Genomic DNA, 27,668 nt, shown 5'->3' on the forward strand with positions numbered 1-27,668 from the left:
CTCTCAGCCGCGCCCGAGCCCTTCTCACTCGGGGGCTAGATCCCTGCCGCGATTTGGCCACCGGACCGAGGCCTAGACCTCCGAGGGACCACGGAAATCACCTCGGGAAACTCAACTGGGGGAGGGACCCGAGGGTATCACCGCAGGAGTGCGGGGCTCGTCTTCTGGTAATCTTCTTAGAAATTTTAGAAAGTAGAAAGTAGATTTGGAAAACACGCTCAGCGAGCGTGACGGTGCTCCAAATTGCTTTGGAGACGGAAATTACTGAGTTGCTTCACTTCCTGTGGGGGTATATGTACCCGTGCTGACGTCAGATCCGTCTCCAACTGCTAGCACGAGCACACTATACCCATTTGTTCTGAGTCCATCTGGCTACACGCTAGGAAATTGTACTATCGTACATTCTAACAGGTGCCGTGAAAGGTTCGGTTACAATAAATCATTAAAGACAAATAATTGTTTAGTGACGTAGGTCATGACCGGGTGTACCAGGAAGGTACTGTTTATGGGTAAAATTCACTATTCATAGTGTTACAATTATGTTTATAGTGATGTAGAGTTCATGGATTCTTCTACTGCACGTTACTAATTGTTGTGTATCAGTGCTCTTCTGCCTCTTCCTGAATGTTTTCTAATTTCCCGTCTCTTTATAAAATGCTTGTTTAAAAAGCCATGTTTTTAAACTTTTCTTGAATGTTTTGAGATCTCTTTGTAATCTGATCTCTGTTGGCATTGTGTTCCAAAATTAGGGGCCAGCTAATAATAAGGCCCTTTCTCTCACTTGGGTTAGTCTTGCTGTTTTTACTGAAGGAATGGTCAATAGTGCTTTATTTGCTGATCGAAGGTTTCTGTGTGGGATGTGTACTCGTAATGCTGTGTTTAGCCAGTCCGATTTTTCATCATGTATTAGCTTATGAATGGTACATAAGGCTTTGTATTTTATTCTGTGTTGTATGGGTAGCCAATGTAATTCCACTAGGGTTTCTGTTATATGGTTCCTCCTTCCTTTTCCAGTTGGTATTCTGGCTGCAGTGTTTTGAAAAGTGTCTAAAGAAAAATACCTGCACACAATTATATCTGCTATTTTGTACAAGTCATTTTTTTAAAATTAGGATTTTTTTAACCTCTGTTACTAAAAATTCCTAACACTACTAAGCATATGCATTGCAGTACAAACAGGTAACTCCGTTTCAGGTATTTTCAAAACCTGTTTTATGTAAGCTTTGAATAATTCTGCGGTGAAATCCTTCTAATGACTGGAAAGTTTATTATCCTTAAGTTTAAAATTCTTAAGTTGTTTCTCTCTAGTGCCATAACTGACTTAAGAAAATTTGTTGTAAAATCTCAACTTTAGATATTCTCTCTTCATGGTTTTCAATCTTTAAGTTAAATGTCCCAATCAAACTATTATTAATCATGGTTTGATTTTTGGCCTCCATGGTTGTTTGTGCTAAGGATTTCAGTTATTTTAATTGCTTTCAAAGCAGACCACACATTTCCTAAAGTTATTTTCTCAGGCTGGCCAAGGTTAATACTCACAGTTCCCGTGTCTGGCTGGCCTTCTCTCAATTCCAGTGAGGTTACCGAGTGCAGTTGTCCTGAGGTTACCAAGTGCAGTTGTCTTCGCGGCCTTCATCTGGCTCCCTTCTCCTGAAGGGCCAGACTCCTGCACAGCTTGACTGCCTCCACTTCCTGGGGTTCTCCCTCCTTCCACCCCGGTCCCGGCTTCCAGCCCGTCTACCTCCAGAAGCTCCCGATGTATTCCTCTCTGGACTTCAGGTGTTACAGAAGACATTTCAGCCTGTACATGGTTCATCGGTCTGGTCGGCTCGCCTGGGCTCAGAGTCACATCGAGGGTCGGGGGGGGGGGGGGGAAGGCATCCGCTCCTCTGTCATCCCCCCAGCGACCAGCCCATCCGGCTTTGAAGTTGCTCCTGGGAGGAAGCCCTCGATGCGTCTCTGGAATGGTTCCATCTTGGGTAAGCTCAATGTTGCTCTCCTGACTTTCCCCTTCCTTTTAAGTATGGGGCATTTTCCAATAGGTATGTTTAATAAGAAAAGGGATGCCACGAGCCTGCTTCCTCCGCATCCTGTCTGGCGGCCATCTTGTCCTCTTCTCTGTCTTCTTCTAATTCCTTTTTCTGATTCTCCTTTCCATTTTACTTTTATCTCCCTCTCTCCTGGCTTCCTGCCCTCCCCGACAACTATCTTTCCTTCATTTATATCTTCTCTGCTGTAAATCTCTCCCTTACATCAGTATCATTTTAGTTTCTCTGTCCTCTTACACCTCAATCACATCCCACCTTCTCCCTCACTCCTCCCCTGCAGTTCTCCCTGTCCCAGCACTTCACTTCCACAACACTCCCCTCCATTGCTCCTCTCACCTTTCATCTTCCTCACTAGATTACTCGCCCACCAACTTCCTATCTGGCATCCTTCCCCCCCCCCCCCCCCCCAACAGCTACCCCTCTCACACAATTCCCTATCAACCTCCACTGACTTTCTCACCCTTTCTAAATCTGAAAAGATTTACTCATCTCTCACATTCTCCCATCCCCTCCAGTTTGTCTGCCTCACTTTATCATTCCCTCTGACTTCCTTACCCTAAATTATCCCCACTCATACTTCTCCCCATCATCCTCTCTCTAATTCACTCTCACCCCAGCCATCCCTTTGCATATTCCCTCTCTTTCTTCCCCAATATCCTCTCTTGCTCTCTATCATACATGCTCTCCATCACTCCTTATGACTCTCACACACCAACCCTCTATCACCCTTCTTTCTCTTTCTTAAATCTTTCCTTCTCCCAATCTCTAAATTTGTATGTCTCTCTTACACATACACACATATACACACACATCTACCACTATTCCATCACACCTCTGACTCTTTCTCACACTTCATTTCTGGCTCTCTTCACCACCGTCACCAACATAAGAACATAAGAAATTGCCATACTGGGTCAGACCAAGGGTCCATCAAGCCCAGCACCCTGTTTCCAACAGTGGCCAAACCAGGCTACAAGAACCTGGCAAGTACCCACAGATTAAGATGATTGTTGCATTGAAGGCGGACCCTTGGGCTGAGGTGGGGTTGTCGCAACCTGTAGGTAAGGACCTACAGGTCCCCACCATCGGCAGGTGGAGTGGGCTGAAGGTAGAGGCCGCTGGAGCTTCACCTATACCAGCCCTCATTCCCCGCGGGTTGAGTCTTTGGGTGCCAGGGCTGTCAGGACTTAGGTGGACCTAGAGGTTGATATGCGAGAAAGGTTGGTTCAGCCCAGAGACAGCAGTTGATAGATGGCATAGTCCTACCCTTTCATAACCAGGCCACCAGAATGAACAGGCAATGAGTCATTTAGTCTTGTTGCAACTGGATGCCCTGCCATCATGACAGCCCCACATTACCTCTATGCGTGCTTCACATTGGGGTACTGTGATGATCCAGGAGAGGTTAGAAAAGAGGAACCCACTTGGGAGACAGCTGACTCCCACAGAAAGCCATGGGAAGCTATAGGCAGGGCACAAAAAAAAAAATCAGGATTCCCAGGAAGTCCCTAAAACCTCTCAAGACTACATTTCCTAAGGAGTCTAGCCTTTGAGAAGACATCTAGGAGCAAAACCAGGAAGCAACCAGGCAAGAAGGGGCATGGCCATGGCCTCCCGGAGGTAGCCTAGGTGAGGAAGGAGAGTATGGAGAACAACCAGAGTCGATAGAGGTCAAGTTACTGACCGAAAGAGAGGAAAAGCTTGAGCTGATGGACACCTCAGAGTAAACAGGAACAAAAGTGAGACTTCAGGCTCAAACCCCCTCGAAGCCAAAGCCTAGAAAGTTGCAAAATGCTGACAGAATTTTGCCATTAAATGATAACTGGGTTCTGCGAGAATGGGGAGGCTGAACCCAGCAGAACTTTTAAAGATAGCTCTATGGGGAAAAAAAAACCTGTGTTCTGTTTGCTACTTTTCACTTGATTGAAAAGGGAGACACTCTATAGTGGTGCCCTGAGCCTTTGCAGGCACTAGAATCTGATGTTATTGTGCAAAACTTATCCAGTTCTCTCCACTGAAGTTCTCCCCACTTCTTTCTCATTGGCAGCAGAATCTGGAACAGATTGCCTATAGAGATAATGCTATTATATCAAGTTTTATTGAAAAAGATTGGTTCAAGCTGGGAGAACTTTGGAGGCTCCAGGGACAAAACTGAACCATGGCAGAAGTTATTTACTTTTTATAGATTTTAAGTTTAATTATTTCTAGCAATGTCTGCAGAAGATCTGAGCTGTTAAGGGATTTCTGCAAATGTTGAGGGTTATTACTGTAGGTGACAAAAAGGATACTTTTGATGTTTAGATGTGAAATGTTAGCAAAAGTATTGGAATGATGCTTGTTGGTGGGAAGGGGGACTTAAGGAAAATGGGGGTTCATGGGGCTTTTTTTCTTGCTGTTGGGGGTTGAGGTACAATTGTTATAGGTTATTCTGTTGCATCAAAAAAGGGGGTTCAAATTTCAACTAAGACACAGCAGCAAATATTATGTATTTACTGGTAGACAATGGGATTTTTCAAAATTGTATATTATAGTATTTCAATTGATTATTGAGATCTTTTCTGGAAAGCTATTATAATACTTTTGGGCTATTGAAGATGATTTTATCTAGATTCAAGATAGTTTCCCTAAATTTAAAAGAACTCATATAATACAACATTAGCAAGAAGTCCATATAGCTTTCCTCCAGGAAACCCACATGTTGTCAAATGAGCTTGAAAAACTAGAAAAGGGGTATTTTGGAATGATGTTTGCTTCATCATACTCTACTCACAATTGTTAGGATAAGTAAGTGAGTGGACCCTTTGGCAGAGGTGAGAGGTGGAACCACCCAGGAGGAGGAGCCCTGCTGGGTCTCACCATCTGGAGGAGGAGCCTCGGCTGTGGAATTGGAATACAGCAGACGTAGAGGTGGAGATGAAGAGGGTGACCACTGGAGGTGAGCCACGGAACGGCACCACACTGCTGACATCAGTCTTGCTTGAGACAAGAGTCAAAGGAGGAAGCAGCACTACCAGAGGAGCGGGGGTGCCGGGAAATACAGTCACTGTAACATACTAAGAACATGCCATACTGGATCAGACCAAGGGTCCATCAAGCCCAGCATCCTGTTTCCAACAGTGGCCAATCCAGGCCATAAGAACCTGGCAAGTACCCAAAAACTAAGTCTATTCCATGTTACCGTTGCTAGTAATAGCAGTGGCTATTTTCTAAGTCAACTTAATAGCAGGTAATGGACTTCTCCTCCAAGAACTTATCCAATCCTTTTTTAAACACAGCTATACTAACTGCACTAACCACATCCTCTGGCAACAAATTCCAGAGTTTAATTGTGTGTCAAGTAAAAAAGAACTTTCTCTGATTAGTTTTAAATGTGCCACATGCTAACTTCATGGAGTGCCCCTTAGTCTTTCTATTATCCGAAAGAGTAAATAACCGATTCACATCTACCCATTCCAGACCTCTCATGATTTTAAACACCTCTATCATATCCCCCCTCAGCCGTCTCTTCTCCAAACTGAAAAGTCCTAACCTCTTTAGTCTTTCCTCATAGGGGAGCTGTTTCATTCCCCTTATTTTGGTAGCCCTTCTCTGTACCTTCTCCATCGCAATTATGTCTTTTTTGAGATGCGACGACCAGAATTGTACACAGTATTCAAGGTGCGGTCTCACCATGGAGCGATACAGAGGCATTATGACATTTTCCGTTTTATTCACCATTCCCTTTCTAATAACTCCCAACATTCTGTTTGCTGTTTTGACTGCCGCAGCACACTGAACTGACAATTTCAATGTGTTATCCACTATGATGCCTAGATTTCTTTCTTGGGTTGTAGCACCTAATATGGAACCTAACATTGTGTAACTATAACATGGGTAATTTTTCCCTATATGCATCACCTTGCACTTATCCACATTAAATTTCATCTGCCATTTTGATGCCCAATTTTCCAGTCTCACAATGTCTTCTTAAATTTATCACAATCTGCTTGTGATTTAACTACTCTGAAAAATTTTGTATCATCTGCAAATTTGATTATCTCACTCGCCGTATTTCTTTCCAGATCATTTATAAATATACTGAAAAGTAAGGGTCTCAATACAGATCCCTGAGGCACTCCACTGCCCACTCCCTTCCACTGAGAAAATTGTCCATTTAATCCTACTCTCTGTTTCCTGTCTTTTAGCCAATTTGCAATCCACGAAAGGACATCACCACCTATCCCATGACTTTTTACTTTTCCTAGAAGCCTCTCATGAGGAACTTTGTCAAATGCCTTCTGAAAATCCAAATACACTACATCTATAGGTTCACCTTTATCCACATCTTTATTAACTCCTTCAAAAAAGTGAAGCAGATTTGTGAGGCAAGACTTGCCTTGGGTAAAGCCATGCTGACTTTGTTCCATTAAACCATGTCTTTCTATATGTTCTGTGGAGAAATGCAGGGAGGTTCCTTGATGGAAAAACACAATAGTGATCCACAGAGCGGGGTTCCTGAGATGATACACGGCACAGATCCGCAAAGCAGGGGGGGGGGAACCCGGAAAGGAGTCTTCACGGCAATGGTCCGCAGGGCGGGAGACACAGACGAGGATTCCCATGTAGCAATCAGAACAGTGATCCAGAAGTGGTACTCACAGCGACAGGAAGTAAGCAGAAGTCCTGAAGGAGGCCTTAGGAGAAAGGCAGGCTGGATTCCAGGTGAAAGGCCCTCCGAGGAGCGGATAGCCAAGAGACGAGGTGGGCCCCTGAGGAGTGGGTACCCAGTAGTCTCACACCATGGAAGCAAAACTGGAACAAGCTGAGTAGAAGCTGGAACAACAGCAAGTGAACTTGTTGCCAAGTTGCTGGCTGTCTGGGCAGGCCGGTTTAAATATTAGAGCAGAATGATGTCATCTGGTAGGGATGCCCCCGAGGTTCCCGCCATGACTTGGTTAAAGCTGGTCAGGAGGCGCACGTGCTCACCTAAGGAACCCCACGGGTAAGATGGAGGTTGGGAACGTCCATGCTGCTCTGATAGGCCTGGGAACGGAGGTCAGAAGGCCAGTGGTAGCTGGCCGAAGCTGCAAGTTCCCCCAACGGGCCAAAGTTGTGAAAAGGGAGGTGAGCAATGGTGGCTGCAGCCATCTGTGGCCGTGGAGCGAAACAATAGAAGAACTTGAATATTACTTATAAAAATCAGGGAGATAGATATGTGATATTGAAGGGGGAACTATATGGTACTTTACTAACTTTGGTTAACATGTATGGTACCAACCAATATTCAGAATTTATTTCTTCTCTATTTGAACAGCTTAAATCCTTTCCTGTACAAAATATAATGGGAAATGACTGGAATATTTGTCTACATTTGAACTTAGATAAATCACATGTGCCTAATGTTACCCTTCTAATTTCATTGGCCTCCAAAACATTATCCCATTTTAAGATTTAAAAGATATATGGACAGAGAGGTATCCCACTAGCTGGGATTACACTTTCTACTATCCAAAACACAATACATACAGTCGGATAGATTTTTTCCTAAGTAGTCAATTTGTCATGCAGAATAGTCTAAACTGTGACATATTGGCATCATATCTGCCAGATCATCATCTCATATCTTTAAATTATAGATTTTAATAAAGATGAGGAGCACATAATAGGTGGTGCCTTAATTTATCATATCTGAAAAGGGATAATTTTGACAATCTAATTAAAAAGACTATTGCGGATTTCCAGTCACATCACCTTGCCACAGATTATGATCCTAGGCTGCATTGGGAGTCATTGAAGGCAGTCACTAAGGGTGAAATTATGTCTTTAACAAGTCATAAAAAATAATTTCTTGTAGCTCAAACTAAAATGTTGCACAGAATGGAATTGGTATCTAAGCATAAAAAGGATTGTTCAGGAAAAATTTATAAAACTTTACAATTAGCTAGGAATGAACTTTTTAAATTACAAACACAGCAAATAGAAAAAGCTTTCAGTTCACAAAACAAAAGTACTATGAGAAAGGAAATAAGTCGGGAACTCTTTTAGGTCGCTTAACTAATATAAAAAAATCCTCAAAGGTAATAAGTGCCCTTAGGGATTCATCATTCCACAATTCAAATATTAAATGAGTTCAGGAAATACTTTGAACAACTACATCAAGATCCTGCAAAGGCCAATGAGGAAAAGACAGTGGATTTCTTGCAATCTGTTTGCTCTCTCAAGCTCCCAGAAGAGGTTCAGAATAAAATATCCAGTCCCTTCACAGGACTTGAGATTGATCAAGCTATTAAACTTTTAGCTTTTAGTTTTTGTACTGGAGAAAGTACAAAGAAGGGTGATCAAAATGATAAAGGGGATGGAACGGCTCCCCTATGAGGAAAGGCTAAAGAGGTTAGGGCTGTTCATCTTGGAGAAAAGACGGTTGAGGAGGGATATGATAGAGGTCTACAAAATCATGAAAGGACTTGAACAGGTAAATGTAAATCGGTTATTTACTCTGTAAGATAATAGAAGGACTCGGGGGCTCTCCATTAAGTTAGCAAGTAACTCATTTAAAACAAATCAGAGAAAATTATTTTTCACTCAACCTATAATTAAGTTCTGTATTCATAGCCAGAGGATATGGTTTTGGCAATTAGTATAAATGGGATTAAAAAAAGGTTTGGTTAAGTTCCTAGAGGAGAAGTCCATAAACTGCTATTAATCAATAAGGAATAGTAGCTTAGGATCTATTCATTTAATGTTTGGGTACTTCCTGTTGTGCTGGAGGTGGACCCTTGGCCTGGCGCAGGATTGGTATGGCCCTCAGGGAGGTCCCAGAGGGCGCCTGCCGCCAGGAGGCAGAGCACACAAGGAGACAGAGGCAATCACCAATAACAGTCCGGGAGTTCTGTGGGTTCAGCCCTTGAGTACTCGGACCACCAGGCTTAGGTGAGCCTCGGAGGGTCTCCTGCAGAGGTAGCAGGAGACCACCAAGAGCAAGGGTATGCAGCTAGTGGAGAACAGATGAGCTAGACCGGAACAGAGTGTACCAGAGACCACTGGAAGGGAACAGGAACTGAAGGTCCTCCGGGTAGGATAGTCAGCGCCTAGTGGTCTAGCTTGTAGAAGGCTGCGGGTAGCGTCAGAGCAGGCAGACCTGGTGGTCACAGGAGAAGCGAAGAGAGTGTCTGAATGAAGCACCAGGGTATCCGTTCGAAGGTGGTCAGCCAAAGCAAGGGTCAATTCCAGGTATCAGTCCAAACATGGTCAATGGCGAGCCAGGCAGCTGTCCAAACGTGGTCAGTGGCAAGCAGAGGTCAATACCGGATATCAGTCCAAACGTGCTGAGAGGCAAGCCGAGGTCAGTACCGTGAATCAGTCTGAGAAGGTACAACCTGGGTAGTGGAACAGGAATCAGGAACAGATGTTGGCACACAGGATGGAACGCAGGAACAATCACAGGAACACAGGAGTACTGGAACAAACAGAGGAACGCAGGAACACTAGAACAAGCACAGGATCAAGGAAGCAGGAACACAGGACGGCAACTAGCTTCACATAAATTTGACGAGCCATTTGCCAAGGCAAGGAACTGGAGACTGAGCCCTGCCTTTTATGCAGGGCTCAGGTGACGTCATCGCTGCGCGCCGTGGAGGAGTTTCCCGCCTTTGGCCCTTTAAAGGACTGAGTGATCTGCGCGTGCCTAGGGGTGGCCCCAACGCCACAGAGGACGCCGAGCCTTGCCGTGAGGAGCAGTGCAAGGTTGAAGGCCACGAAGGGCCTGGAGATGCCATGGGATGCCGCGGATGCCGGGGGCTGGCTGCAGCTGTGAGGATGAACCAGGCCTTGCGCAAGGGAGCCTGAGGTGAGCAGGCCCGGTCATGGCACCAGCGCAGCCGGGATGCGCAACAGTACCCCCCTTCTAGGCCTCCCCTTTACCGGTCTAGGCTTCTCTGGGTGCTGCTGATGGAAGGTACGAAGGAGGTTTTTGTCAAGGATTTGATGGAACAGCTCCCACAAATTTTTCTCCGGACCGAAGCCCTCCCACACAAGGAGGTACTCCCAGCACCCTCTATGGCGAACGTCTAGAACCTCCTGGGCTTGGAGTGTAGCCTCTGGTTCCGCAGCAAGCTGAGTGGGTTGCGGTGGTCTCCGTGAGGGCCAAGGTAAAACTAATGGCTTGAGCAGAGATACATGGAATGTATTATGGATCCCAAGGCTCGCAGGCAGCTTCAGCTGGTAGGTTACTGCTCCTACCCAGCATAGGACAGGAAAAGGCTCTACATACTTAGGAGCCAGTCGCTGAGATGGCAGCCGAAGGCGGATATGCCGCGTGCTGAGCCAGACCTTCTGTCCAGGAAGAAATACTGGGGCGGCCTGACGATGGGAGTCCATCACCCGTTTGGTCCGATCGGTCGCTTGACAGAGGCATTCTTTGACCTGGTCCCATAGCCGGCGGATGGTCTGGGCCGTGGACTGTGCTGCAGGAGATGGTATGCTGAGAGGAACTGGCAGGCCAGGCAGTCGACCAAAAACCACTGCGAATGGTGAGGTCCTAGTGGTGGATGCGACATGGGAATTATGTGACAATTCTGCCCATGGGAGGAGGTCGATCTAGTTATCCTGCTGGTCATTAATGTAGGACCGGAGGAAGGCCTTCAGGGAGCAATTGGTTCTCTCGGCTTGGCCATTGGCCTGCGGATGGTAGGCAGAGGTCAGGTTGAGGGTGATGTTGAATTCACTGCAGAGGGATCTCCAATATTTTGCAGCGAACTGAGGGCCATGGTCCGAGATGATCTCCTGCAGCAATCCGTGGAGACAGAAGACGTGATTCAGGAATAGTCATGCAAGTTCAAGAGCTGACGGTAGGCCAGGTAAAGGCATTTTGGAGAAGCGATCTATTATGACCCAGATTACGGTATGCCCCTTGGAAGGGGATAGGTCCACAATGAAGTCTGTAGAAAGACTCATCCAGGGTTCTGCGGGTGCAGGAAGGGGCTGAAGAAGCCCCTACGGACATCCGGTGGGAGGTTTTTGATGAGCACAGACAGGGCAAGAGTCTACATAGTTTCAGGTGTCTTTTACCATACTGGCCCACCAGTAGTGTCTGCGAAGCATCTTGAGGGTTCGGGCCTGTCCAGGATGACCAGCGAGCCGGGAGTCGTGGGCCCAACGTAATACATGCTCTCGGAGGCATCAAGGCATCACCATCTTACCAACTGGCACAGTGGTAGTGACTGCGATGGAGATACAGGCGGGATCTATAATATGGGTTGGAGTCTCAGGAGTATCTTCCGGCTCTATCGAGCGTGACAGGGCATCGATGTGGAGCTTCTTCTCAGCCGGCCTGTAGCACAGTTCAAAATTAAACCTCAAGAAAAGGAGAGCCCAGCGGGCCTGTCATGCATTCAGACGCTGAGCCTCTTTCAAATGTTCTAAGTTTTTGTGGTCTGTGTAAATGGTGAATTTGTGCTGGGCTCCCTCTAGTCAGGGGCGCCGCTCCTGGAGGGCAAACTTCACGGCCAGAAATTCGCGGTCCCCGATGGTATAATTGCGTTCTGCAGGAGAGAATTTGTGGGAGTAAAATGAGCACGGGACAAGAACTGCTCCGGCGCCAATGGTGGATGTGTCAACCTCTACAATAAAGGAATGATTCGGGTCCGGATAGTGGAGACATGGGCCGGTACAGAAGTCCTCCTTAAGGTCCTGGAATGCAGACTGGGCTTTGGGACTCCACTCCTGGAGGTCACATCCCTTCCTAGTCATGGCGGTGAGTGGAGCGGCTAGCGAGGAGTAGTCTGCGATAAAGTGACAGTAATAGTTTGTGAATCCCAAGAATCTTTGTAGAGCTCGTAGGCCAACTGGCTGGGGCCAGTCACAAATACCTTGGAGCTTGTCCGGGTCCATAGAGAATCCTTGGCTGGAGATGATGTAGCCCAGGAATGGGAGGCTAGACATTTTTCAAGTTTGGCATAGAGGTCTCTGGAGAACTGTCTGAACATAAGACTGATGATATTCCAAGTCTCTGGAAAAAAATCAAGATGTCGTCCAGATAAACTACGATGAAGGAATAGAGGAGATCTTGAAAGATTTCATTCATCATCCTCTGGAAGATGGCAGGAGCATCACATAGCCCAAAGGGCATGACTACATATTCGTAGTGTCCATCTCGCGTATTGAACATGGTTTTCCATATATCGTCTGGTTGAGTGCGACCAAGTTATAGGCCCTGCGTAGGTCCAACTTAGTAAAAATTCGGGCCCCCTGGAGCCGATCGAAAAGCTCACTGATGAGCGGCAGTGGTTACTGGTCCTTGCGGGTGACAGCGTTCAGGCTTTGGTAGTCAATACACGACCTTAAAGTACCGTCTTTCTTCCTTCCAAAAAAGAAACCAGCGCCTGCAGGTGAGGTAGAGGGTCATATGAAACCTTTGGCTAGGTTTTCCTTAATATAGTTGGACATGGTCTGGGTCTCTGGAAGTAAGAGAGGATAAGTTCTGCCCTTGGGAGGTGTGGTACCAGGCAACAGTTTGATTGGGCAGTTGAACTTCCGGAGAGCGGGTAAGATGTCGGCTTGCTGTTTGGAAAAGACATCTTGGTAGTCAATGTAGGGCATAGCTAACCCAGGAAAGGTAGTGGATGTTAGCACTGGTACGGACAGGGATACCCACCGAAAACAACATTCCTGGCACTGAGGACCCCACTGGGTAAGCTGGAGCGACTCTCAGTCAAAATGTGGGGAGTAGATTTGTAGCCAGGGTAGGCCGAGAACAATGGGGTGTATTGACTGTTTCAGGATCATGAGAGGAATCTCTTCTTCAAGGAGAGTCCCTACGGTCAGTCGGATGGCTAGGGTATGATGGGTGATGCGATCAGGTAAAGGTTCTCCGTGGATGGAGGTGATTCGCAATGGTACTTCAAGGAGTTGAGTAGGGATTTGCAGTAGAGTCACTAGTTCTTCAAGAATGAAGTTCCCACCGGCCCCAGTATCCACTATGGGGGGTGGTCAAGAAGGAATGTGTCTCCTTGGAAAGGGAGACAGGCAGCAGAAGTTGAGGGCCGGTAACTGTAGTGCCCAAGCTCTGGAACCCCACCAGGCTTAGGCTCTGGAGTTTCCCAGATGGACCGGATAGGCCTGGATAAAGTGGCCAGGACCCCCACATTAAAGGCAGAGACCGGACTTCCGCCTTCCGAGGTGTTCTTCGTGAGTAAGGCAACTGCGGTTTATTTGCATGGGTTCTTCTTTAGGCGGGGCAATCGCCAGAAGTGCCAATAATCTGGGGCTGATGGACAGAGGTGGTTCCGGGATTGGTCGGACAGCCTTTATTTCCCGGTGCCGTTTCTGGAGGTGGTGGTCAATCCACCCAACCAACAAGATGAGGTCCTCCAACTATGTAGGGATCTCTCGGGCTGCCAATTCATCCTTTAGAGCGGGTGACAGTCACTCGAGATAGAGTGCCCAGAGGCAGTCTTCCTGCCATCCCAATTCCATTGTCGGGTTCAGAACTCCACGGTGTATTCAGAAAGGGAGTGGGACTGCTGGCGGAGGTGGAGGAGATGGTGTCTGGCAACCGCCTGTCAGCCTGGATCATCAAAGGTGCAACAGAACATGGAAATGAATTGAGGGAGCTGCTGTAGTAGGGTATCGGAACGCTCCCAGAGCGGGGAGGTCCATGCCAGGGCTTTCCCTTCCAATTGTGATAAGATAAAGGTGATCTTCGTCACTTCATCTGGGAATAAGGAAGGTTATAGCGCAAACTGCAAATAACACTGGTTGATAAAGCATCGCCAGAGATGAAGATCCCCATTAAAACAGGGAGGAGCTGGGAGGGCAGCAGTGCCCATGAGGGCGATGAAGTGAGGGAAGCATTGTTTGCGAGAGTCCCTGGGTTGGCCATGGCAGACTCTTCCAGTTGTGAGCGTAGTCTCTCTACCGAGGTGGCCAATGCCTTGAGAAATTGTTGCTGCTCCCAGACACATGTAGCCAGGCCTGGTATAGCCTGTAAGGTGGAGGACTCTGCCGAGTCCATGGCCTTGGCAATCTGTTGCACTGGAGGTGTTCCCTTGGCCTGGCGCAGGATTGATACGGCCCTCAGGGAGGTCCCAGAGGGCGTCTGCCGCCAGGAGGCAGAGCACACGAGGAGACAGAGGCAAGCTGGAGCTTCACCAATAACAGTCCAGGGGTTCTGTGGGTTGAGCCCTTGGGCACCTGGACCGCCCATGCTTAGGTGGGCCTCGGAGGGTCTCCCAGAGAGGTAGCAGAGAAGTATGCCCACCAAGAGCAAGGGTGCACGGCTAGTGGAGAACAAATGAGCTAGACCAGAACAGAGTATACCAGAGTCCACTGGAAGGGAACAGGAACTGAAGGTCCTCCGGACAGAATAGGCAGTGCCTAGTGGTCTAGTTTGTAGAAGGCCGCGGGTAGCGTCAGAGCAGGCAGACCTGGTGGTCACAGGAGAAGCGAAGAGAGTGTCCGAGTGAAGCACAAGGGTCAAAGCCAGGGTATCCGTCTGAGGGTGGTCAGCCAAAGCAAGGGTCAGTTCCAGGTATCAGTCCGAGTATGGTCAATGGCAAGCAGAGGTCAGTTCCAGGTATCAGTCTGAGCATGGTCAGTGGCGAGTAGAGGTCAGTTCCAGGCAGCGGTCCAAACGTGATCAGTGGCGAGCAGAGGTCAGTTCCAGGCAGAGGTCCAAACGTGATCAGTGGCGAGCAGAGGTCAATACCGGGTTCAGTCCAAACGTGGACAGAGGCAAGCCGAGGTCAGTACTGTAAATCAGTCCGAGAAGGTACAACCTGGGTAGTAGAACAGTAATCAGGAACAGATGCTGGCACACAGGAACACAGACACAGGAACACTGGAACAAGCACAGGAAAAAAGGAATGCAGGAACACTGGAATAAGGACAGGGACACAGGAACGCAGGAACACTGGAACATGCACAGGATCAAGGAAGCAGGAACACAGGTCGGCAACTAGCGTCACATAAATGTGACGAGCCATTTGCCAAGGCAAGGGACTGAAGACTGAGCCCTGCCTTTTATGCAGGGTTCAGGTGACGTCATCGCTGCGCACTGTGGAGGAGTTTCCCGCCTTTGGCCCTTTAAAGAGCCAAGTGATCCGCGCGCAAGTGCCTAGGGGTGGTCCCGACGCCACAGAGGATGCTGAGCCCTGCCGTGAGGAGCAGTGCAAGGTCAAAGGCCCCAAGGGGCCTGGAGACACTGTGGGACGTCGCGGAGGCCGGGGGCTGGCTGCGGCTGTGAGGGAGGACGAACCAGGCCTCGCGTAGGGGAGCCCGAGGTAAGCAGGCCCGGTCTTGGCACCAGGACGGCCGGGACACGCAACACTTGCCAGGTACTTGTGACTTGGATTGGCCACTACTGGAAACAGAATGCTGGGCTTGAAGAACCCTTGGTTTGACCCTGTATGGCAGATCTTATGTTCTTATGTTAGCTTTACAAAAGAGTCCAAGGCCAGATGGGTTCCTATTTGATTAATATAAAACACTTTCAAGAGGAATTTATTCCCCTACTTTTAACTCTATGGATACTTCAAGCTTTCAGTCTGGTAGGTTATTGGATGAGTCAATTACATTGATACCCAAACCAGGGATAGATTACAGATCAATCTCTCTAATTAACTCATATATGAAGATCTTTGCAAAAGTGTTACAGTTAAAGCTAGAACAGGGGAGTTACCACACCTGATTGGATCCAATCAGACAGGATTTGTGAAAGGCAGAAATCTGGTGGATAATACAAGAACATTGTTTAAGATCATTCACTTTGTGAATTTTTTATGTATGTTATGATGTAACCCACCTCAAACCTTGCAAGGCGTGGGATAGAAATATTTTTTAAATAAAAATAAATAAAATCATATACACTTAGATAAATGAAACAAAACCTTGGGGGCTATTGATTCATTCGATGCATGCAAATACTTATACTTAGTGCTACAACAATTTGGGTTCCCTCCACAATTTCAGCAATAGATAAAAGCAATATATAGCTCCCTACATACACAAATAATGGCTAACAGGGGCCATTTCTTTTTCATTCCCTATGTTAGGAGTACATGGCAAGGTTGTTCCATCTAGCACTAGAACCTTTAGCTTAAAAGATAAGGGAATCCTCAGAAATAGCTGGTTTTCATATTCAGTCAGTTGCTCATAAAATATCATTATATGCTAAGGATATCTTACTTTATCTTATCCAAGCTGAAATATTGATCTCTGCTTTAGTTTCCCTTATTGATAAATATGGAAAATTAACAGGATATAGAATTATTTTCCTAATAGGATCCAAATGTGGTCCGGGGATCAATCCCTACAATTTCACTTTAGCACATTAGGAGATCAAATACTTAGGTCTCCAGGTACCTTCTATGTTTATTTATTTAAAACCTTTTCTATACCGACATTCATATAACATATCACATCGGTTTACATGTTAAACGACCTATATCAAATAAACTATTCTGAGCTTGTAAAGAAAATACAGAATGGTTTGATTAGATGGACAAATTTGTCATTATCGTTGCTGGGTAGGGCATATCTGGTAAAAATTAGGAATGTGAATCGTGTGCCCTATCGTCTTAACGATCGAAATCGTCTGGCAGGAGAAGAAAATCGTGTTTGGCACGATTTTTTAGTTAAAAAATCGTTAAAAATCGTTTTTTCCGATTAGTGCACACTAATGGGAGTTAGTGCGCACTAACTTCCGCTTAGTGCACACTAACTCCCATTAGTGCGCACTAACAGAAAATGATACAATTTGACACTTTTCAGGTCAGTTAAGGTCAGTTTAGGAATGAATATGTATTCCTATTGGCTGCCCTCTTATTTATTCATGTTACCAAGGTTCCCACTGACAATATATGGGGGATGGGAAATGGAAACAGTTGGTAGCTTGACAAAAAAAGTAATGTGATCAGTCAATGTGACTAGAACTTGTGCCCTAACCCTGATACCAGGGGTGTTGTGATCTTCCTGCACACATACCCTATCCCTATTAATACCAGGAGTGTTGTGATCTTCCTGCACACAGTGCCCTAACCCTGACACCAGGGGTGTTGTGATCTTCCTGCACACAGTGCCCTATCCCTATTAATACCAGGAGTGTTGTGATCTTCCTGCACACAGTGCCCTAACCCTGATACCAGGGGTGTTGTGATCTTCCTGCACACAGTGCCCTATCCCTATTAATACCAGGAGTGTTGTGATCTTCCTGCACACAGTGCCCTAACCCTGACACCAGGGGTGTTGTGATCTTCCTGCACACAGTGCCCTATCCCTATTAATACCAGGAGTGTTGTGATCTTCCTGCACACAGTGCCCTATCCCTATTAATACCAGGAGTGTTGTGATCTTCCTGCACACAGTGCCCTAACCCTGACACCAGGGGTGTTGTGATCTTCCTGCACACAGTGCCCTATCCCTATTAATACCAGGAGTGTTGTGATCTTCCTGCACACAGTGCCCTAACCCTGATACCAGGGGTGTTGTGATCTTCCTGCACACAGTGCCCTATCCCTATTAATACCAGGAGTGTTGTGATCTTCCTGCACACAGTGCCCTATCCCTATTAATACCAGGAGTGTTGTGATCTTCCTGCACACAGTGCCCTAACCCTGACACCAGGGGTGTTGTGATCTTCCTGCACACAGTGCCCTATCCCTATTAATACCAGGAGTGTTGTGATCTTCCTGCACACAGTGCCCTAACCCTGACACCAGGGGTGTTGTGATCTTCCTGCATGCAGTGCCCTATCCCGCCTGCATTACTAGTGAGAGGCTGGCTTCACAGACAGGGGGGAGCTTCCTGACCCTCACTCCTCCCCTCCCCCATGTCCCAGCCAGTGAATGGTGTGTGGGTGAGGGGGGGGGGGAGGATGGTGAGGCTGAAACAGCTCCTTCCCTGCATTACTAGTGAGAGGCTGGCTTCACAGACAGCTACCTACCTAGGCTTGAATATATTAATGCTGCAGTACTAATAAAAATAAATTATAATTCTGCTAAAATGCCACTAGCCTCACCAGTGACACTAGGCTAGTAGCCTAGTCAGACATTCACCACCACCTAGTAATAATTAATTATTAATTCAGTGATATAATAAATCACTTAAAAAAATTGAGTAGGTTAATATAATAGATGACTGTAGGTAGATTGAATAAAGATCTGATGTTTCTGCTCTCCTCACACCAAACAAAAGCAACACACAAGCAGAGAAGCCCTTCTTATAAAGTTGAGCTAGTGAGTTAAGTAGGAGGAAAAGTAGACATACTGGTGGCCAGTGTGGCTACTTAAAAAATACACTTACCAACAATCAATTACCACATATATTTGAACTGTGTATAATAGTTCCAGCCAGGACCACCTTTCTAAAATGCACAGTGATTGGCAAATTCAACATGCACTAGCATTTCACGTGCCTGCTAACAAAAATAATAAACAAACAAGTTCTAGTCACATGAGTGATGATCATCACATTACTTTTTTTGTCAAGCTTCCAACTGTTTCCATTTCACATCCCCCCAACCATTACCTCAGTGGGAACCTTGGTAACATCAATAGATAAGAGCACAGCCAGCCAATAGGAATACATATTCATTCCTAAGTGACCTTTACTGACCTGGGAAGTGTCAACAATTTGTATCATTTTCTGTTGGTGTTCGTGAGTTTTCAGTTCCATTTCCCATCCCCCCAACCATCACCTCAGTGGGAACCTTGGTAACATCAATAGATAAGAGGGCAGCCAGCCAATAGGAATACATATTCATTCCTAACTGACCTTCACTGACCTGGAAAGTGTCAATTTGTATCATTTTCTGTTAGTGTGCACTAACGGGAGTTAGCGCACTAACTCCCGTTAGTGCGCACTAACACGATTTAACGATTTTTAACGATAAATCGTTAGAATTTCTATTGTATTGTGTTCTATAATGATTTAAGACGATATTAAAATTATCGGACGATAATTTTAATCGTTGAAAAACGATTCACATCCCTAGTAAAAATAGTGGTGGTTGTATCTTTTACAACACTTACCATATCACATTCTACACAAGACTTTCAAGGAACTGAATGGAGCAATATTGTCCTTTGTGTGGAGAAAAAAAACACCTCAGATAAAATTACAAGTTTTGCAATTCCTTAAGGGATGTGGTGGGTTAGATATCCCAAACCTACAGTATGTTTATATTATTTGGCAGTACAGCTTTTGGGATATGGAAATGGCTTAATTCCACTCGCCCTCCTGACTAGGTATCCATGGAATGATTCTTGTTGGGAGAGATAGAATTACCAACCTTGGGCCTAGATTCATCAAATTGCTAGAAATAAAGCAGAAATATGGCAAGTTAGTGTCTGCATTAAAAAAAAAAAAAAGGGTGTGTTAAGGAAAATTTCAATGTACTGCATCGCATAGGTAAGTTATGCAACAAGCAACACATTAGCGCATCACATAACTCTACAGAGCAACACTCATGTTACATGTCATGTGGTATTTTCTTTGTTTATGCATATATACCGGTTTCCTGCAGCTGCCTCTTTGAGGGTGTATCAGTCTTGGGAAAAAGAGGAGGAGCTGGTTTTTTTGGTAAGAGTTTAGAGGAGGTCTGTAGCAAAATCTGAGGGAATTGTCTTGTCTTCTGTTGATATCTGTTTCCCTTTACTTTGGTTGCTTGTCTCTTTTTGTGTATGAAAGTGTTTGTTAGTTTGACAAGTTTGTCTGTCTTGGTGTGCTGCTGGAGGAGTGGTAGTGATGGGGAAGTGGTGGTGGTGAGAACCTGGAGAGGATGGTGCCAGGAGAGAGGAGAGGAGAGTTATAAGGAGAGGAGGGCAGGAGGGCAGGAGTTATAGGAGGAGAAGGAGTAAGGACAGGGACAGGAGAAGAGATAGGGAAGAGGGAAGGGATAGGAGGCGGGAGGGGGAAGGGGAAGGGGATAGGTAGGCAAGTGTGGCAGGAGGAGGATGGCAGGCTAGGGATAGACAGAGAGAGTGGGGGGGAGATTGGTAGGGCAGGTGCAGATGGGGAGGAGAAAGAGAGGGGAGCAGGGAGTGGGAGTGAGAGCAAGGAAAGTGACACCTTTCCAGAAGTGGAAGTGGCACCCTGTATTAAGAATTTCCTTTTGCCCACAACACTTGTTTATAATGTTTTCTAATATTTTCCATGAAACTGACATTAGGCTGACTGCCATTTGTTTCCTGGTTGTGTTGTGGATCCCTTTTTTAGAATAAAGGCACTGCACATGCCCTTTTCCAATTCTGAGGAACCTGTTCTGCCCTGACACATTCCTGGAATATCAAGCAGTACAGTCCTGTAAGCTCATCTCTGGTTTCCTGTAGATTTCTTCAATAAAGTCCATCTGGTCCTGGTGTCTTACTCATTTGTACAGGGTCGATTTCTTTATCTGTATCTCTAGCTTTCTAATAGTCAGAACACTCCACAATAAAAACGGATTTATTTATTATTTATTTATTTCCACAATTTCTATTCTGCCGATTCACCAATTTCTATGGGTTACAGACTCATAACTTTTATTGAACCACCATAAAAATTATTAAGCAAAGATGCTGTCCATGAGATTTACATCCTGCACAGATGCCTTCTTCTGATGAGTCCACATCTGGAAAAGGGACCAGGGCACATGTGTATCATTATCTTTGGATAATTTTTGTATTGTTCCAGTGAAGGAAAGTCTACCTATTTTTGCATTATTTCTTTCATTATGAATTTTACCCTGTCTGATGACTCCCTTTTACAAGCCACATAGCATTTATAGATTCCTGTTTCCCTCCCCCTGTCCTGAATCATGCTGTCATTAATGCGTTAGTACCAGCACATAGTGCACTCACCAGCCACTGTTGTACTCCACCCAGTTACATAGCACGTCCTCCAGTCTTCATTGCTGAAGGTCCCTGGAGGTGGCAGGCAAATGGGCATTTTCAAGGGGTTGAGGAGTAATGGAGTGGAGAGCAGCAGCAGGGCGATGTCATTGTCCAGGTTCTTCTTGTTGAACCATGCATGTGTGATGATCTTTCTCACCTCTGTCACATCCTTTATCTTACGGAGGGTTGTCACTCCTGCTTCCACTCTTAAATCATTAGATCTGAAACTGAAAACAGAAAATAAGAACTAGAATATTGAGATTGGATCAAAGGCCCATCTTGGTCCAGCAGTCTGACTGCAGTAAGCCGCAGGTGCTGACAGAGCATGCAGAGAATGGAGCAGCCACTCAGTCCCTTTAACATTCTAGCAGTCTTGGTTCGGTGGCATTCATGGGTGGGGGCAGATAAGCAGGATAATTATTAGATTTTAAATTTGATAACAGAAAAACATCACTTAAGCAAACTTGATACAGAAAAGGTGTATGGGCTGAGGCTGGAGCAGACTCTGCAAAGTAAAGAGTTCTTATTTTCCTTGCAGTGTTCCAGAGGCAACACGCAGCAGTGAGAGTACAGAAGGGGAGAACAGGGGGTCTCTTCTTCAACCTGCTGTGTCAGCTCCAACTCATCCTTTCTTTTCCTCCCAGGAGCTGTTTGTTGCCACTGAGGACAGAAGGAAGGGTAGGGCTTGAGTAGAAACAGCCCCCGGTCACAGCTGTGATTCTTGTGAGTGATTTATGGGGAGGGAACATAAGAAATTTCATACTGGGTCAGACCAAGGGGCAGATTTTCAAAGCCCTATGATCGTAAATCCAGGAGGATTGAAAATAGGCCCGGCAGCACATGTAAATCCCCGGGATGCGTGTAAGTCCCAGGGCTTGAAAAAAAGGGGCGGGATGGTGCATGGGTGAGTTGGTCTGGGGGTGGGGCCGAAGCCTCCAGGCAGAGCGGCCATTTGCCACTATGCCCGGGATCGCAGGCTGGCCATCGGCCGCAACTTGCACCTGCCCAAGGCAGGCATAACTGGTAATATACATTTTTTAGGGGGGTTTAGCTTAGGACTGGGGGGCAGGAGAGTTAGGGGAAGGGAAGGGAAGGTGGGATGGGGGATAGGGAAGTTCCCTCCGAGGCCGCTCCAATTGTGCACCCCCTTGCCCGCGCCGACCCCTGATTTTATAACATGTGCGTGGCTGCGCGCGCATGTTATATAATCGGGCATACATTTGTGCATGCCGGGTTGCGCGCACAAATCTACGCCACGCGCGTATGTTTTAAAATCTGCCCCCAAATGTCCAAGCCCAGCATCCTGTCTTTAACAGTTGACAATCTAGGTCACAAATATCAGGATCCAAAAAAATAGATCCAATCCTTCTTGCTTATAATCAGAAATAAGACTACAAGGCTCATAGTGATTTATGGACTTTTCCTCCAGGAACTTGCCTAGACCCTTTTTAAACCCAGCTAAACTAACTGCTTTCATCACATCCTCTAGTTACAAATTCCACAATTTAAAGGTGAACTGAGTGAAAAAAATAGTTTCTTTGATTTGTTTTAAATGTGCTACCTATTAGAAACATAGAAATATAGAAACATAGAAATGAAAGCAGAAAAGGACCAATGGTCCATCCAGTCTGCCCAGCAAGCTTATAGTACTTTCTGCTGTGCCATACAAGTCACCCCCATACTTATCAGTTTCCCAGACCAACAAAGTCAGGCCCCTTGTTGGTTGCTGTTTGAGTCCAAATTCCTCATCACCTCTTGCCATGAAGCAGAGAGCAATGTTGGAGTTGCACCAAGAGTTACAAGCTTATTGGTTAAGGGTAATAACCGCCGCATCAGCAAGTTACCCCTATGCTTATTTGCTTTCCCAGACCACAAAATTCAATGTCCTTGTTGTTTGCTGTCTGAATTTAATTCCCCTTTCCTCTTTACCCCCTAACATTGAAGCAGAGAGCAATGATGGAGTTGCATCAACAGTATGAAGGCTTATTGGTCAAGGGTAGTAACTGCCACACCAGCAAGCAAGTTACCCCCTTGCACTCATTCTTCATTTCCATCCTCTAGCCTTTAGGGATCCACAGTGTTTATCCCATGCCTCTTTGAAATCCTTCATTTTTATCTTCACCATCTCCTCTGGAAGGGCATTCCAGGCATCCACCACCTGACGTTGGTTCTGAATCTTCCTCCCTGGAGTTTAATTTCGTAACTCCTAGTTCTATTGATTTCTTTCCAGCGGAAAAGGTTTGTTGTTGATTGTGCATGATTAAAACCTTTCAGGTATCTGAAGGTTTGTATCATATCTCCCCTGCACCTCCTTTCCTCCAGGGTATACATATTTAGGTCCTTCAACCTCTCCTCATAAGTCATTTGATGGAGACCACCACCATTTTGGTCTCCCTTCTCTGGACTGCCTACATCCTGTCTCTGTCCCTTTTGAGATATGGTCTCCAGAACTGAACACAGTACTCCAGGTGAGGCCTCACCAAGGTCATGTACAAGGGTATTATCACCTCCTTTTTCTTAATAGTTATTCCTCTCTCTATGCAGCCCTGCATTTTTCTGGCGTTAGCTTTTGCTTTGTCACATTGCTTTGCCATCTTCAGATCGCTAGACACTATCACCCCCATGGTCCCTCTTTTTGTTCCGTGCACAACAGCCCTTCACCTCTCATCACATACAGCTCTTTTGGATTTCCACACCCTGTGCATGACCCTGCACTTCCTGGCATTGAATCCCAGCTGCCATATTTTTGACCACTGTTCAAGCTTCCTTAAATCACGTCTCATTCTCTCTACTCCTTCATGTAGTGTCTCCTAATCCTAGTACTATTGGAAAGGATAAATGAATTTACTATTGACCTGCTCTGCCCTCCTCATGATTTTATAGACCTGTATCACATCTCCTCTCAGCTCTCTCTTTTCCAGGCTGAAGAGCCCTAATCTGTTTACTATTCTTTTATAGGGGAGCCATTCCATCCCCCTTATGATTTTGGTTGCCCTTCTCTGAAGGAAAAGGGATTGGGAGAGATAAATGCCTGGTGAATGCCATCTCCTCCCCATCTTCCTGAAGTCAGCAATGCAAAATGGAGCTGTCTGTCAACATTTTCCTCCATGAGGTCCATGCTGCCATGCGTTCTGCAGGTTTGAGACAAATGGGACAGGGTAGGGGTGACTGCCAGGATAGGGGTTGCATAAAAACCAGGTGAGGAAAGAGGGGTGCAGGTTGTATGTGAAAGTGTGTGGCGGGGAAGTAAGGGGCACAAGAGTTGGGGAGGGGGTGCAAGAGAGCTGGTGGAAAGAAGGTAAAAGGGAACAAAAGAGCCAGGTGTGTGAAAGAAAGCTAGAGAAGAGGGTGTGTGTGAAAGAAAGTCAAAGATAGTGTTGAAGTAAGACAGAGGAAGTGTGTGATGGAAGGCCGGCTCTAAGATAAATGGCACCATGTGCCCCCCCACCCCGATCGTTGCCTTTCAGGGGCAGAGGGTTAGGAGAGTCAGACTGGAGTATGGCAAACACCCCTGCTTTCTTTGATTAACATGGATTAGCAATTGTGGGTACACTTTATTGCACCCCCTGATCTCAGTGTTACGCTCCGCGGCCACAGATGGCTGTGGCCGCTATTGCTCACCTCCTTTTTCACAACGTTGGCTCCGTTGGGCGAACTCGTGGCCAACGGAGTAAAATTTTAAAGGGTATAGTCTATCAAGATCCCCAACCCCACACCGCTGCCTATCAAGGAAGCATGAGCCTCAAAATAAAATTTAAAAGTGCATAATGCCCTGCTCCCTTTACATATCCTTCCACTTTGTGAGAAAATCTCCCTCCTGGTCCTACAAATTACCCCCTTTTCAATGACCCCAGCCCCGGTTCATATAAACCCTGGCGCCTAATGGGCCTCCTCCCCCCCGCTCCCCTCCTCTTTTTGTGAAGTGCATTTTTGCAGCCTCTACCACAATATTTTATCTTGTGGATTTTTCCTGAGAGATAAAATATCACCGGGAACCTGCTGCAATATTTTATCATGGAGAGGCTACAAATCATGGGTATCTGAGATACTTTGCCCTTCCCATGATAAACTATTGTAGTTTAGTAAACTACAATAGTTTCCCCTTCCCCTTTCCCCTTAGATGGTAAACTCTCTGGGGATAGAGAAATACCTATAGTACTTGAATGTAATCCACTTTGAAGTGCCAAAAAGTGGAATTTAAATAAATACAATAAATAAGTGGCTAATAAGCAGAATATAAATCTAAATAAAAAATAAACAAACAGGAAAATCACGTTTGCTTACTATAAATGCAGTTCTCCGTAGACAGTAGGATTAATTAGCCATCTTTAATAGCTGCCTGCTTTCCTGAAGAGTTGACTACCTACATTTTAAAGTCAAGTTCTTATGTTCTTAAGTGAGGAACTCATAAGGCAGCATGTGCACAGGAACTCCAATGCATGTTCAGTGTTAAAAGCTCTACTGAACTAGAGAGAGGAGTCCTTCGCTGTTGTCAGATATCACCACCCATGTGTCAAGGCTAATTCATCCTACTTGTATGACCTGAGTGGTAATCCCCAGGCTGGAAGCATAAACTTAGCCTGACTCCAGCCTTTTCAAAAGCACATTAAACTTTATTTGCAGCTTCAACAAACAAACATTAGTAAACTGTCTTAACTTCAGAACAGCGTACTCCTATTACTCACAATCTTGTACCGCTTCCCTCAGTACTCACAGCTTCTTTACAGCTTCAATGTTTGGACATTATTCCACAGGTGCTGCCTTCCTCCTGGAGACCTGGGCATAGGTCTGGCTCTCCCCACCTTATTCCTCCCCTGCTGAGCCCCACCCACAGAACTCTCACTCCCTTGCGTGGATGAGACGATGGTGCAAGGAAGAGGGATTCAGTTTTGTTAGGAACTGGGGAACCTTTTGGGGAAGGGGGAGTCTATTCTCAAGGGATGGGCTCCACCTTAACCAGGGTGGAACCAGAATGCTGGCGCTAACCTTTAAAAAGGAGATAGAGCAGCTTTTAAACTAGAACAAAGGAGAAAGCCGGCAGTCGCTCAGCAGCGCATGGTTCGGAGAGAGGTATCTTTAAAGGATACTAATGATGCATTAGAATTATGGCATCCAGACAGTGAGGTTCCAATAATTAGAAAAGTAGTCCAAGTGCCTGTAACTAAAAACTCACCTGAGCTAAAAAAAATTCTAACTTATCCCTATCAATTAAAAAGAAGAATGAAAATACAAACAAAAAACAAACTTTGAAATGTTTGTATGCTAATGCCAGAAGTCTAAGAAGTAAGATGGGAGAATTAGAATGTATAGCAGTAAATGATGACATGGACTTAATTGGCATCTCAGAGACATGGTGGAAAGAGGATAACCAATGGGACAGTGCTATACCGGGGTACAAATTATATCGCAATGACAGAGAGGAGCACTCGGGAGGAGGTGTGGCACTTTATGTCTAGGATGGCATAGAGTCCAACAGGATAAACATCCTGCATGAGACTAAATACAAAATTGAATCTTTATGGGTAGAAATCCCTTGTGTGTCGAAGAAGACTATAGTGATAGGGGTATACTACCATCCACCTGGTCAAGATGGGGAAACGGACAGTGAAATGTTAAGAGAAATTAGGGAAGCTAACCAAATTGGTAGTGCAGTAATAATGGGAGACTTCAATTACCCCAATATTGACTGGGTAAATGTAACATCGGGTCACGCTAGAGAGATAAGGTTTCTGGATGGAATAAATGATAGCTTTATGGAGCAATTGGTTCAGGAACAGACGAGAGAGGGAGCAATTTTAGATCTAATTCTCAGTGGAGCACAGGACTTGGTGAGAGAGGTAACGGTGGTGGGGCCGCTTGGCAATAGTGATCATAATAGGATCAAATTTGATTTAATGACTGGAAGAGGAACAGTGTGCAAATCCAAGGCTCTCGTGCTAGACTTTCAAAAGGGAAACTTTGATAAAATGAGAAAAATTGCTAGAAAAAACTGAAAGGAGCAGCTACAAAAGTAAAAAATGTCCAAGAGGCGTGGTCATTGTTAAAAAATACCATTCTAGAAGCACAGTCCAGATGTATTCCACACATTAAGAAAGGTGGAAAGAAGGCAAAACGATTACAGGCATGGTTAAAAGGGGAGGTGAAATGTAGAGATTACTTACCTGATAATCTCGTTTTCCTTAGTGTATGCAGATGGACTCAAAACAAGTGGGTATAGTGTGCTCGTGCTAGCAGTTGGAGACGGATCTGACGTCAGCACGGGTACATATACCCCCATAGGAAGTGCAGCAACTCAGTAATCTTCCTTGCAAAAGCTTTATGGATATATGTGTGACTGACCGATCAATGAAATGAACAGGATTAACCTGACTGATTGATAGTAGCTGGAGACCGCCAGTGTTCTCAACCGGAAGGCGTCGACACCCGGCAGGGTGGATGCCCTATATAAGAAATCATGGCTTACAGTGAGTCGGTGAATCCCCATGTATACCGGAAGCCGGGGGGGAAGCTGAGTCCATCTGCATACACTAAGGAAAACGAGATTATCAGGTAAGTAATCTCTACATTTCCTAGCGTGTGAAAAACGGGTCACGGCAGGACAGCGCTTGTAGCTCTGAGATGCGGCGTGCTGAGCATACGGCCAGCAGGAACACCATCTTCAAGGTCAACAAACGGAGGGACAGGCCTCTAAGGGGTCTGAAGGTGGGTCCCGCTAGGAATTCCAAAACTAGGTTGAGGTTCCACAGGGGCACTGACCACTTCAGTGGTGGGCGAA

At 45.7% G+C, this 27,668-nt stretch overlaps 1 protein-coding gene across 1 annotated transcript in view; it reads right to left on the reverse strand.

Annotated features, from left to right (window-relative positions):
* LOC115078661 (mucin-5AC-like) overlaps positions 1 to 27,668 on the reverse strand; it is a 272,470-nt gene that overhangs the window by 130,544 nt on the left and 114,258 nt on the right. The window contains exon 3 of the mRNA XM_029581615.1: positions 20,861 to 21,120. Within this exon, the coding sequence (XP_029437475.1) occupies positions 20,861 to 21,120 (260 nt within the window). The remainder of the gene's footprint in view (positions 1 to 20,860; positions 21,121 to 27,668) is intronic.

This window comes from Rhinatrema bivittatum, chromosome 16 (genome assembly GCF_901001135.1).
Source record: "Rhinatrema bivittatum chromosome 16, aRhiBiv1.1, whole genome shotgun sequence".
NCBI classification, from domain to species: Eukaryota; Metazoa; Chordata; class Amphibia; order Gymnophiona; family Rhinatrematidae; genus Rhinatrema; species Rhinatrema bivittatum.